The 13,529-nt window shown below is 38.2% G+C and overlaps 3 protein-coding genes across 4 annotated transcripts; 2 read left to right on the forward strand and 1 right to left on the reverse strand.

Annotated features, from left to right (window-relative positions):
- Positions 1 to 263: 263 nt before the first annotated feature.
- LOC132175375 (11-beta-hydroxysteroid dehydrogenase A-like) lies at positions 264 to 2,752 on the forward strand. Of its 2 annotated transcripts, XM_059587313.1 has the most exons (6): positions 264 to 496; positions 1,281 to 1,473; positions 1,582 to 1,667; positions 1,778 to 1,909; positions 1,996 to 2,160; positions 2,239 to 2,752. In XM_059587313.1, the coding sequence occupies exons 1-6, from the start codon at positions 314 to 316 to the stop codon at positions 2,527 to 2,529; spliced, it is 1,050 nt and encodes a 349-aa protein (XP_059443296.1). In that variant the 5' UTR covers positions 264 to 313; the 3' UTR covers positions 2,530 to 2,752. The 2 variants fall into 2 exon arrangements, with proteins under 2 accessions (XP_059443296.1, XP_059443295.1); XM_059587312.1 differs by having other exon boundaries at positions 1,281 to 1,667.
- Positions 2,753 to 3,641: 889 nt separating this feature from the next.
- On the forward strand, positions 3,642 to 5,733 carry LOC132173325 (11-beta-hydroxysteroid dehydrogenase A-like). The gene is made up of 6 exons (XM_059584788.1): positions 3,642 to 4,063; positions 4,153 to 4,345; positions 4,503 to 4,558; positions 4,890 to 5,021; positions 5,111 to 5,275; positions 5,365 to 5,733. Exons 1-6 carry the CDS (start codon positions 3,881 to 3,883, stop codon positions 5,674 to 5,676), a joined length of 1,041 nt encoding a protein of 346 aa, XP_059440771.1. The 5' UTR covers positions 3,642 to 3,880; the 3' UTR covers positions 5,677 to 5,733.
- Positions 5,734 to 5,791: 58 nt separating this feature from the next.
- Positions 5,792 to 13,318, reverse strand: LOC132174937 (recQ-mediated genome instability protein 1). The gene is made up of 8 exons (XM_059586697.1): positions 12,690 to 13,318; positions 12,334 to 12,504; positions 11,387 to 11,532; positions 11,170 to 11,306; positions 10,240 to 10,607; positions 8,948 to 9,058; positions 8,735 to 8,863; positions 5,792 to 6,506 (listed from the first exon to the last, which is right to left on the reverse strand). Exons 1-8 carry the CDS (start codon positions 13,269 to 13,271, stop codon positions 6,336 to 6,338), a joined length of 1,815 nt encoding a protein of 604 aa, XP_059442680.1. The 5' UTR covers positions 13,272 to 13,318; the 3' UTR covers positions 5,792 to 6,335.
- Positions 13,319 to 13,529: the final 211 nt, after the last annotated feature.

The following is a 13,529-nucleotide window of genomic DNA, read 5'->3' on the forward strand; positions in this document are numbered from 1 at the left end:
CCACAAACATGTTTCGTACTCTATTCACGACTCTTAACATGAACACAAAACCCACCGTTTGCAAGCGGAAGGAAGTAATATCCGACAAAATAATAATATAATAACCAGAAAAAGATAAAGATAGCAGCACCAATTAAGATTAAGCTACGTGTCGTATAGTTGCCCTGCAACGTGCCACCACTTTTTCCTCTGTAACATTTTACCCATTTGCACCCTATAAAAATCTTTAGAATTGATTGTTTGTGTGTGTGTGTGATCTTCTTCTTCTCCAGAATCTTCACGTACAGTAAAAATTAAGAAGAAAAGCGAAGAAATGGAAGTAATTCACAAGTTGCTGAACATAGTAGCTCCTCCATTCACCTTCTTCTCCCTCTGCCTTTTCTTACCACCCTTTTGGTTTTACAAGTTCTTCCTCTCCATCTTAAGCTCCATTTTCAGTGAAAATGTGGCCGGAAAGGTTGTCATCATAACCGGTGCTTCCTCAGGCATAGGCGAGGTAATCACCCAACCCAAAACTATATATATATATATATATAAGTGGAACATGGACTTTGCTGGCTTTGTTAAATTTTATAATTCAAATAAGTGATTCTAAATACTACTCTTTGCACTTCTTTTTCATATATTTAATTTTAAAATTAAAATTATTAGTATATATTTTTTTTCAATGCCTAAGGAAATTCTCATGTGTTAGGTAAGTAGGGTTTGAATCCGTGGCGAATTAGTATAAATTACTTTGGTTTCATTGATGCGTTGGTGGGGAAGGTGGTTAAGTTATGGCTCAGCTGGGGTCTTGAGGGTTAGTCCAGTTTTTGCCGTCTAAGTTCCTCCTAAGCAGTTACCCGTAGAATTGTGACTTTCTCATAGAATAGCCACAATTCGTGTAACACCCCGGTCCCATATTGAGAAGATGAGAAGAAGCCCACATAGAGTGGATGATTTATAGAGATAGTCATGGGTGCTAAGTCCTACATTGCCTAGTTACTAGGTGAAACTGGGCTTTATAATGAATTCTAGGGAAACTCCAAATTGACTAGTCTTTTTGGGGTAATAGCGCAGATGTGGCTAACGCTTTTCCCTAGGTCGTTACAATTCGTCTCCCTTCAATCTTTTATTAATTAGAAAAAATAAAAAAATAAATAAAATTATTAGTACTTGATGAGAGACGTTGATTGGTTTTGAATTAAATTTTGGAGAGTAATGATAGAATATTAACTAAATAATAGTTGAATCAAAATATTAATTGGGAAGATTTTAACGTTTGGTTATTGTTCATGCAGCATTTGGCTTATGAATATGCAAAGAGAGGGGCTCTCTTAGCCCTGGCGGCCCGGAGGGAAAAATCACTTGAGGAAGTTGCTGATCGAGCGCGCGAGTACGGCTCCCCTGATGTTCTTGTGATTCCTGCAGATGTATCCAAGGTTGAGGACTGCAAGCGAATTGTTGGCGAAACCATGGATCACTTTGGGAGATGTAAGTGCAAATGGTTAATTCAGATTTTATTTTATGCTCTTTCTCTTTTTCACTTGAAATGGGGATTTTCATTTATTTATTGTGGTAACAACAATATGATGGTGGCAGTGGATCATCTCGTGAGTAATGCTGGGATCAATTCGGTGTGCATGTTTGAAGATACAACAGATATTACACTCTTTAGAACCATTATGGTAATTCACACTCACTTTTGAAGGATGGGTGTGAGAATGAGAGGAGAGGATCAGGCAAGATTTGGAGTTGCAATGTCTGATGTATATTAATGTATTGTCCTCGATCGCAGGATATAAACTTCTGGGGCTCAGTATATACCACCCGTTTTGCAGTTCCACACCTCAGAAATAGCAGAGGCAAGATAGTAGCCCTTGCTTCCTCTGCTTCATGGTTGCCTGCACCTAGAACCAGCTTCTATAATGCAAGTATAATTTGTATTTACCATCTTTTTTTCTTTTTTTTTTTGGGTGCTGGAAACGAATACTTATGCATGTTATGTCACCTCAGGCAAGCAAAGCAGCAATGGTAACCTTCTTCGAGACATTGAGGATTGAGGTTGGGCCTGAGATCAAAATAACAATTGTAACACCCGGCTTCATTGAGTCTGAAATTACCCAGGGCAAGTTCTTAGTGCAGGATGGCAAAATGGTAGTTGATCAAGATTTGAGAGATGTAAGTTCTTCCCCTAGCTTCCCCCTTTTGCCAGTGTGACATATATATATAATTAGCATGTTTATATATAATGAGCAGGTTCAAGTAAGCACAATTCCGGTTGGGACAGCACAAGGGTGTGCGGCGGCGATAGTGAACGGTGCCTGCCGGGGGGAGAGATACTTGACACAGCCAGCATGGTTCAAGGCCACCTATTTCTGGAAGGTGTTTTGCCCTGAGATGATCGAATGGTGTTACAGGTTGATGTATATGAATAGGCCAGGGACTTCAGACAGGGAAACGCTCAGCAAGAAGATATTGGATCTCACGGGAGCCAAGAACATTCTCTATCCATCTACAATCCACACCCCTGACATCAAGACAGATTAAAAACGAAGAGGAACTTGTGTGTTCCTAGGAGGTTCAAACTGGTGGTGATCAATTTGTTCTGTTTTGTGTGTTCTATTTCCTTCTTTTTTGGTGCATCATATATGGAAGATGGGAAGTTTTGGGTAATGTCTGTACCTTGCTACGTAAGAAGGGTATGTGAAGTCTTATGTTAAAAATGTCATTGCAAGATGTTTAATAATCCAAAGCGATTTCTTGAATGCCCTGCATAATAGTCATGGTTGGCAATTTTTTACGTGGCCTACAAAAATTGAACTAACTCAAAAATTAAGAAGTTTCAATTGACGTGTTTGAAATGTTTAACTAAATTGGTTGGATTAAGTCTATTTATATAATTTTATACTCATATCTCAACATGATTCGAACTCGACACCTAACGTAGGAGCCAACAATAAAAAATTAGTGGGTTAGAGTTAAAAAAAAATATAATTCATTTAATTAAATGAATTGGAGATACAAATCCTTATTCATGTCTATTGTGGACGTTATAGATTCCTCGTGTAATAATTTTGGGATTCTACATATCAAAGGATTATTCTACATGTCAAAGGATTCCTGTCTACAAAGAAAAGAGAATAGAAGAGTGTGAAGGAATTGAAAAAAAAAAAAAACAAACACCAATAGGAATGCTACCAAGTGAGTACGTTGGGGAAGTGCGGTTCTAAATTAAATTGCAAAAAGTGTATCATTTAGAATGTGTGTTTTCAAATTACAGGTAAAAAGGGTTAAAGAAACAAATCTAGAAAATCTGGATTTATGGTGTAGTAAACCTCATATAAGTCAAAAAGGCTAATTATGCATGATTTGGGCATTGATCCAAGAGATGTGCTCTCTTCTCAAGTCTATATAACAGACTTTTTGTAAGCAAAAGATATAATGTGAAAAAGAGAATCACTTCTTCTAAAATTTTTCATGGTATCAAAGCAATTTAGTATCTTTTAAAAAAGCTAGACTGTAATTTTAAAATGTCAAATAAACGCTTAGACTACATTTTTAAAAATCACCTTTACAATTTTGAAATCACAGGCACAAACAAAAACCCTTTGGCGTATAAGAATTCTAACCGTGTTGACGGTGTTGTATTTCGAGTGGGCATTACAAAAACCAGCTTCTCCTGGGCGCCAAGTGTTGAAACAGAGCAACACCATGCAGTCCTAATCACTGACACATAGAGAGCCTTTTTGGCAGATTGCTCGAAGCCCTTGGTTCTTCTCTAGAAAGCTGTAGGTGTTGTATACTTGTATCTGCAAGTTACGTGCTCACGTTGCAGACAACCAAGCTTTCACTTCTATTTAATACAACTTTCTCTCTCGCTCTCCCCTGCAGAAAAGCCATGGATTTCATCCACAAAATCATGAATATCATAGTCCCTCCCATAGCCCTAATCATGTTAGTCTCCTTTCTACCAATATATCTGCTCTTCAAGCTTCTCCTCTCCACCATAAAATCCATATTCAGCGAAGATGTGGCTGGAAAAGTAATACTTATTACCGGGGCGTCCTCAGGCATTGGCGAGGTTTGTTCAAAACCTCACTTTCTCTTTTGCATGCTTCTCTTCCCCTCCTTTTCACATGCTTGTATTGTATATATACTGTGGTTTTGAAGCATCTTGTGTACGAGTACGCTAGAAGAGGAGCTCGCCTAGCCCTCGTAGCCAGAAGAGAGAACCGTCTCCAGGAAGTCGCCAGCACGGCTTATCAGCTCGGTTCCCCTGAAGTTATCGTGATTCGGGCAGATGTCTCCAAGGTTGAAGACTGCAACTGGTTTGTTGATGAAACGGTCGAGCACTATGGGCAGTGTAAGAGAAATGAAAAAAAGTTCTATTTTTCGATCCTTGCACTTGCTTTATTATTATTATTTTTATTTTTTTTTCTTCGTATATTGTGGGGCTGAAAAGAATGTTTTGTGGGTTTTCATGCTGGCGGTAGATCATCTGGTGAACAATGCTGGAGTAGCTCCGGTCTGCATGTTTGAGAGCATCACCGATATTACTAATTTGGCACCGGCTATGGTAATTAATTCATCGACATGGCCATCTCTTCTTACATTCTTCTTATATACTACAGAGTTAATTTAGGAGGAAAAATATATAAGGCAGTGTGAAGTATGAACTTTTTATATGTTATGAAATTTTTGTATAATTAGTACACCTTAACGAGTAATTAATTAGCTGAGTGCTGCAATCAAATAATGAATTGAAACTCGCTAAAATCAGTTAAAGAGCCCCCGGTCTCACCTGAACTGACGGAATGGAATAGTAGTTTGCAAGGTTAACTCATCTGACCGAGTTAAAATGTATGAACTATAAAATCTCATTCTCAATTATCTTGTGTCTTTGATAGGACATAAACTTCTGGGGTTCAGTATATGCCACCTATTTCGCACTTCCACATCTTAAAAAGAGCAAAGGGAAGATCATACCAATCGCTTCCGCTGCTGCATGGTTACCCGCACCAAGATTAGGCTTCTACAATGTAAGAAGTCGCATCAGCATCAGCATCCTTTACTCAATTCTCCATTGTTTTTTTTTTTTTTTTTAATAAGTATTCTTTACTCAATTCAGGCAAGCAAAGCGGCAGTGATAAGCTTCTACGAGACCCTGAGGGTTGAATTTGGGAAAGACATTGGACTAACAATTGTGACTCCAGGCTTAATTGAGTCAGAAATGACTCAAGGGAAATTCCTATCAAAAGAAGTCGACATGGTACTTGATCCAGATATGAGAGATGTAAGCTTCTCTGCATGTACATATGCTGCATAATGGTGTTAATCCATTTTATTCCCCCAGATTGTTAACTCAAATGCTATTGCTAATAGGTTTTAGTAAGTATAATGCCAATAGCGCCCGTTAGAGAGTGCGCCAAAGCAATTGTGGATGGTGCGTGCCGTGGAGAGAAATACTTGACGCAACCAGCTTGGGTCAGGGCGGCATTCTCCTGGAAGGCGTTTTGCCCTGAGATATTGGAGTGGAGTAACCGCTTGCTACTCCCCAGACCTGGAGCTTCAGAAAGAGATACACCTAGCAAGAAGCTCCTCGAACTAACTGGCTTAAAGAAATACATATACCCGGATACGGTTCAATTTCCCGAGCACAAGGACACTAGAGAAAACCAGCGTGTGCATAACTAGTTCTAGGCCGTGTAATGTCAATATACAAGAATAGAAGCTCTTTATGAGTGTTAAAGAATAAGTTGTCAGGCATAAGACAATGAAGAAATCATATTGGAGAAGTTCTGATGCAAAAATTGAATTTCTATTTACTTTTCAAGGCCGATTGTCCACATTTCCGGGTCCATCAGCAAAAATTAAAAAAAAAACTACATTTTGCTACGTTATTTCACAAGGGAAAGTAATGCTACTTTTGATGCACCTGCATAAGTGATGGCATAAAAATGTTGATGCAATTTGGAATTATTCAGAACTCAGCTTTAGAAGATTTGTGGAACAAATACCTCGTCCTCGTGCAATTCACTTCAGTAGATGCAGGAGAAGTCTCCAGCTCTTCCCAGCATTCTCAGGCCTGGTCTTTTTTTCCTCCATAGCTGATTGGCTTTGCATTTCTCACCTCAGAGATCATATGCATCATATGCCAGAGCTTGTACATCAGGAGAATCATGAACGTCTTTTATTGTCCGTCCAAATTGCTTGCCAAACACAGTTCTGATCCCTGAACGTTAAAAATCATAATCAAGGAGCCATCCTGCACCAAAGATGGACTCGGCATCAACACCACCCTTGTCAAATTTGACAGCCTAATTTCTTCCCCCAGTTGTAAACTGCATAGCCAATCATGGGGATACATCAATGGGATCCAAGGGGGAATAATGTGGTGTTTGGGAATGAATAATGGACTTGAGTCTTCTCAGGAGCAACCATGCATCAGATTCGGGACAGCCCTGGTTCATCTCAATGGCAATTGGGAGCGAAGAGTTCTCATTCATCTCTATAAGCATTGTGCCCTGGTACCAAACATTCCCAAATGAAGAAGTGATTAATCGATCAACTAATCTTAAAAACTAATTCTCATAGTTCAAGAACCATGACATTATCAGAGAAGTGTTTAATTCATAAAACACGTCCATTGATCTTTCGGTCAATCTCAAAGAGAGAGAGAATACAAGGTCAAACAATCTAATATATATATATAATAGGGGAGTTTTAAGTAGGATGGCATATCATTCAAACGTACCCTTTTAAGTGAAACGTTTTAAACAAAATTTTAGCAGTTATTTAAAACCGTCCTTTTGTTTCTCTTGCTTCGATTCACAAACAAATAAACAGAAACAGAAAGAAAGGCGTTGTGTTTTTTTGTATAAAGAAATCGTTTTCTCCTCCACAAGCGACGACTCTAATCCAAATCCCAAGCCCAAGTACTCTTATCTCTCCCCCTCTATCTCTGAGTCCATTCAAGAAACAAATGTACACCCAAACTAAATTACTATAATCTTTGTAATTATTATCCATAGGTTTTTTCTTCTACTCTGTCTCTTCCTTCTCTTTCTAACTGACGTTCTCTCTCCCTCCATTTATTCTTTCTTCTCTATTTTCCTTTTCTTTCTCTAACGCATGTTCTCTATCTCTCCCTCTCTTTTGGTTTTTGCAATTCTCTGTTCGTTCTTTCTAGCTTGCTGCACAATTGAAATGGGGTGATTTTTAACGCTGATTTGGGCCGTTCTCTTCGGCTCGGAACCAAAAGTACAACCAAATGGCATTAACAAATTTCGTACTCACGGTGGCCGGTACGGTGTTAGAGCCGTGATTCTGTTGTTATTTTGTTCTGATGGATTATTTCCCTGTTTGTTTTCTTTTGTAGACAGAGTTGGCTTTACAATTCTGCTGGGCCATTGGGTATAAATTTATGAAAACCTTTTATGTGGGTATAAATTAGAATAACCTTTGCTCTTTGCTTTTCTATGTTGGCTACATGTTACTGACTATACCTCATTTGTTTCCTCCGGAAGTCAAGAAGGTGATGCAGTTGCTAATTTTGACATTCTTAACTACATAAAAATGTTGTGCTTGCTTTACCATAAAAATTTGAAATCTATAAATTATTGTTAGTGGTGGTTTTTCATGAATTCTCTAATTCAAGAAGGTGATGCAGTGACGTCTTTGTATTGAAAATGATGTACTGAGAATATATATAGGTTTTTCAAATTTTTGTATATTCTAGAATTTAGAGATACGGGTTTCTTGATTTTGGTTTAAAACTTAATGAATTTTAGCTTTGGTAAATATCTTGAATTGAAATATCATGATGAAGTTTAGCTTCTATGTATCTTCGGCCAAATGGGTTTTAAAAATTACTACGTGGGTTGTATTCGTTGCATGGATTCTCAAATTTTGATTGGGCCAAGGCTTGGTGTGATATTTTGGTTGCACTAAAGGGCTGCGCATACAGTTTCGGGTCCTCATATATGCAAATAAAGATCACCGAATTGTGGCTTATTACTATACTATTTTCGAATTTGTATTCCTTGGTTTTTTTTTTCTGCTTATGTTGTTCAGTATGGTATAATGTGCAAATTTCAAAACTATCATATTAAAGAAATTTGAAAACTAACCCGTAATTTATGTCCATATTGAATTTCACCTGCATATTTAGGAGAAAAGATCATTTCTAAACCCCCTTAAATAATGCCCTTAAGTTGGTGTTGTTTTAGGTTCTCTCTCTCAGAGTAATCAAAACTTAGGATTTCTAGAAAATGAAAACACGTTTGAAGGTAAATTTCAGGTTTTTCGTTTGCAGGTTTATGCACTTCAATAAAGAAATATGGTTCAAAATGATTTTATGAACATTTTCCATTTTGGGTAGCTAATTAGTTAATTGAGCGATGAAAAGGGCATGGATTACTTATAATCTTTTAACAACTTTTGAAACAAAATTATTATGAAAAAAACTGCACATAAATGCTCATTTTGAGTAATGCTACACACACTCTCATTATTTCACTCCCACTCTCACACACCCTTAGGTGGCTCCCGCTCTCACCATTGGATCAAATCCAATAATAATCTATCATAAATCCAATGGTGAGAGTGAATGCCACCTATGGGTGTACGAGAATAAGAGTAGGAGAGTGAGAGTATGAGTATGAGTAGCGTTACTAAACAATTTTTTTTATAAAAATAATAAATAATAAATAATAAATAATATAAATAAATAAATAAAGATAAAAGATATTACCTCAAAATTTGCTAAGAAAATCTGGAACTGTTTGAGTGTATCCTTCATGTCACCAACTTTTTTCTTGTCCAAAGAAGAAAGAGCAGCTGTGACCTCGTCTGGAGAATGACCTATTCCTTTCTGTACAACCTGAAGTACATAAACAAATTATCAACAACTCCAATCTCCTATACGCTCATATCATGAACAGATGAAGGTCCAAGTTTAACTCACATTATGATCAATGAGGATCTCAGAAATAAGGCTACCATCATCAACATATACCCGGAGGTCATATGTTGTCCGCTGCTTATATTGAAATCCCTTTACGCCAGTCAAAAAGCACTACAAAATTTGGGTTCACATTTCAGAAAAAGGTAATAATATAGGATCGAGTAATTGAAGGTGAATACTTCTACCAGGACATAAATATAGGCCAATTTGAAAATACCATGCAATAAAATTAGAAGTGAAAACTATAAGTCTAACATTAAGCACAATGTGACTCAGGTAAATTTATATATATGAATCATTGGATTAACATTGTAAGTTTTCCATGTCACTCCAACAATAACAAATGTGAAATTGTATAAGGATATCTTAGATTTAAAAATTGCGAGGTCCATCTAAAATTGAATACTTTACACAAGTAATATTCAGTCGAAAAGAGCGAGTTGTGGAAGGTTTTTTTGGTTAATGTTGGTCAATAGATCACATTGGGTTTAATTTAGCTAGATAAGAGCCAAAAGAAGAAATAAATAAACAAAGAAAAGAACAAATAATAATCAAGATTGTATGATTGTAGAGAACCATGTGTCTTAAGATATTGACAATTAAGATGTTAGTGGCGCTAGAGGGAGCCTAAGTACTAACATTTCTAATAATTTTCAATTAGTGAAAAGACAAATAAAAAAATAATTAACTCTCATAAAACAATGCCAAATATGAGGTCAACATTTGCCACACGTAATTAGAGACAAAGGAAGGTTGCTTAGGATGTTAACTTCATGTCCCAGAGAAGGTTCCTATATTTGTTTGGTGGGGGAAGTGGGAGGAAGTGAAAATTTAAATGCTTTAACATTTTTACAAATTGACACTCAATTTGGGATAGACAAAAGAGGAAAGTTCAACAATCAATTTGCAAGGGGAGTATATAAAAAATCTGGTCATGGAAAACCACTTGGTTCCTTTAGGGCATGGAAAAATAGAAGAGCAAATGAAATATATAATCTCATAGAGCATCAATAGTGTGAATTATGGTGGAAATGGGATAAAGGAATGACATGCATGTAAGTCTGATGTCTGAAATTATTTAAGATATTAGAGGTTTTTCATTCGTAACATACGGACTATCTTATTAGTTAGCCAACTGCAGATCAATAAGGCCAGGCTTTGATGAGGAGTCAAGTGGAGAAGAACTTAATCTGATTTACAATATGTTTTAAAGGCTCCATGCAGGTTCAATTGAAAGGAACAAAACCAAAAGACTCAGATCATCTTATTGATAAAGCAAACAGAATAAATACCTTAATTTTTCCCCGAACAGAATGTGATTTTTCCTTCATAGCTGCCATCTTGGCTGACAAACTAGCCAAGTATGTGAATGGGATTTCCCGGTCTCCAGATAGTATGACAGGGTGGTCCACCTCATCAACCATTTGTATATCCTCAACCTCCGAAACAATATTATAGGATCGGTTAGTCACGGTATTTTCCCCGCTAAAGGGAACAGTATCTATATGCATTTCCTCAAAACCCATAATAACAGAAGATGATGTGCTAGGAGCTGCATTCTCTACAGTAGGAGCCCTAGATTCTTCTGTAGTCCTTTGGCTGGTATTTTGATAAGTGGTCCTTTGGCTGGTATTACTGCCAGATGGAACCCAAGTAGCACCTACAGAACACAAATTCAGGCAAAAACATTAACAAGGCAATACAGGCATGTACCAATTCCTGCCGTATCGACTTATGCTTGGTTAGAAGTTTCAGCATATATTGATTACTGATTTGATGTCTAATGTGACAATACATTAAAACACCCCCCCTCCCCCCCAAAACAGTAAAAAGGAAAACTAATTATGTAAAAGAAATACAAATTTCAAATTCACGATTCTCAAGCTCAGGGCATCTTCCAAAGTAGCTTGGCATGGAAAGGGATTTTTTTTTTTTTTTTTGATGAGTGGAAAAAAAAAAAAAAAAAAAAAAAGGAAAGAGAGAGAAATGGGAACAGCTTGATTGTCCTACAAGCTCTCACATTTATACACCATTGTATAGATAGTACTATGAAAGTCCAAAAAAATAAAATTTGCATGAGCTGCTATTTACTATTTAGTATTTACTCTCAACATCCCCTAGTTGCCACATCTAGAAGAAATATAGTACCACACAAATTTGAATAAGTGCTATTATATACAAGGTCTTAATCTGTATTGGTGAAACTTGAACTGATGATGTACCATGGTTATTTAGTTGAGAGGCGGTTGCATCTTGCAACGTGGAACTATTGTTGTGCCCAGCAGTATTAGCACCATTTGATGGCCATGCAGCAAGAGTTGCTCTAGTTGCTAAAGGAGGAATAACTCCTGTCCTCGTTCTGGATAAGAATAGTGAAAACAATGTCAGATAGTCAACATAGCAACTGTTAAAGGTGTAAATAGCTGGGTTTTAAGTGACCTTTTCCCCCTTGGTGGCTTATTTATTTCATCAACAAGTCGCTGGCGTGCTGCCTCCAACTCCTCAACCAATCCTCCTAGAACTTCAAAAGCTTCAGGGACCAGCATTAGAAGTCCATGTCGTATATGTACATTACAGATGGCAACCTACAAGTCAAAAACATGATCTGTCTAGGTCAGAACATGAATAATCTTAACAAGCAGGAAAGATATACTAGATATTTCTCATTCATTTTACTTGGCATGTGAAAATGTTCAAGCAACAAGAGCAAATTCATATAATGAACCACATATAGATGGACAGCTGGCCTCTTGCACAAAATTTGACTAATATCAATACGAGCTTAATCCCTCACGGCAACAATTTTCTTAAATCATTTGCATTATTTTCTAGTTTAATGACACAAAGGCATAGGGCCACATCAAAAGCCAGTCACAATCTCAGGCCAACTTATCAAAAGATGTCTTTTTTGTAGTCTTTGTTTTTGTGCCAAACCACCAACATATACGCGTGACAGACACAATTCTAGGCACATAAATCAGCGTCATATTTTGTTATGCTTTGAGGCAGCCAGTTTGACAACTCTCCATCATTCATCACTTATTTTAATTAAATATCGCACGTGTTAGATTTCCCTTATTAAGGGGGAATTTGGACTCACACATAAGGGGATTGTTAGAATATTAAATGAATAATTAAATTCATCATTTCCTACAGCTTAAGCTCAGAGTTTAAGTTTTTGGGATAAGTGATAATTTAACTTACCTACTTCACAATTGTAAATGTGAATACTAGATGGTTATCCTATGAGAATAAACAATTGGGAGAATGCATGTGCAAGAGCATTACGCGCAACAGATAACCCATCAAAGTCTATCAATCCGTGAACGTAAAGAGTACCTGTGACAAGATAGCAGATATAAAAACCATATACAGTTTTCTTGTACCTTCAATCCAGCTGGAGCCAAAACTTCAAGAGCTTGAATCGGCCTGTACTCCATGCCAAACACACGTTGAACACCGTCTGTCATCGATAAATTGAGGCACCTTTTGACTCCTGGAGGCGCTTTCTCATACCTTCCCCTCAGAGGGCAAGTGATATTAACTATCTCGTCAACCTTTGGATTCCAAAACCAATTTAGATTAGTTCAAGAGCAATAATTGTTTTCGTAATTACTAATTATTGACCTAATGAAGAATTAAATAGATAAGTCCATGATTTCGAAGCAAAATGCAGCAATTTTATGAAGCATTCGCAAAACCAATTCAATTAAATAGATTCAAAGCGAGATTCGGACCTGACCTGCAACACGTACGGCCCGGGCAGGTCGACCAAGTGCATGGAGTCCACGTTTGGAGGAAGCACACCGTTTCCCCAGAGATTCATATCCGAAATCAAGAACCGCTCGAAGCATAGCTTGGCCTTAGCCGCAACGTCGAGGCTCGCGAAGCCCGGAACCGAGCTCTGGAGCGCGTTCAAACACGCGTCCAGCCACTCCGTCTTCAAGCTCAGCCCGAGCCTTAGAAGAGAATCCCCAACCGGACAACCCGAGCGCGAGTCTGATCCTTGGCCCGTGGAGTTAACCGGATCTGGCTGTGCCGAGCGGTCGGACGCCGGCGCCGGAGGATTAGGAGGAGAGGGCGTGGTGAAGTTGTCGGAGGCGTTGATGAATTCTCCGTTTTCTTCGTTGTCGGAGATTGCTACGGGTTCAGATGCCGGCGCCGGAGGAGGAGATGACGGTATGAAGTTGTCCGAGACGTCGATGAAGTCGCCGTTTTCGTCGTCGTCGGATATTGCAACGGGTTCAGATGGATCCGAATTCGGGTTAGGGTTTTCGTCTTCATCGTCGGAGGAGCAGGTTAGTCTGAGGCGTCGTCTGGGCATTGGGAATTTGGGAGGGTTTGGGTTTTGGGTTTGCGTGCGGGCCTGTGCAGTTGTGTTTCCCTCCAGTGTTGTTTAATGCAGTTTTTGAAGTTTTGGAGGGGAGGGAAAGTGGAAAGTGGATACGTGGAACGCGTATGAAAAGGACCCGTATGTATTCTTCACCCGGCCCGAGAAGCCTGAAATGGGCCTTGTGCTAGATCAGCAATGAGCAAGGGATATTGGGCTGGATCATGAGCATGATTTAGCCATGTTATCACT

This window comes from Corylus avellana, chromosome ca3 (genome assembly GCF_901000735.1).
Source record: "Corylus avellana chromosome ca3, CavTom2PMs-1.0".
Taxonomy (NCBI): Eukaryota; Viridiplantae; Streptophyta; class Magnoliopsida; order Fagales; family Betulaceae; genus Corylus; species Corylus avellana.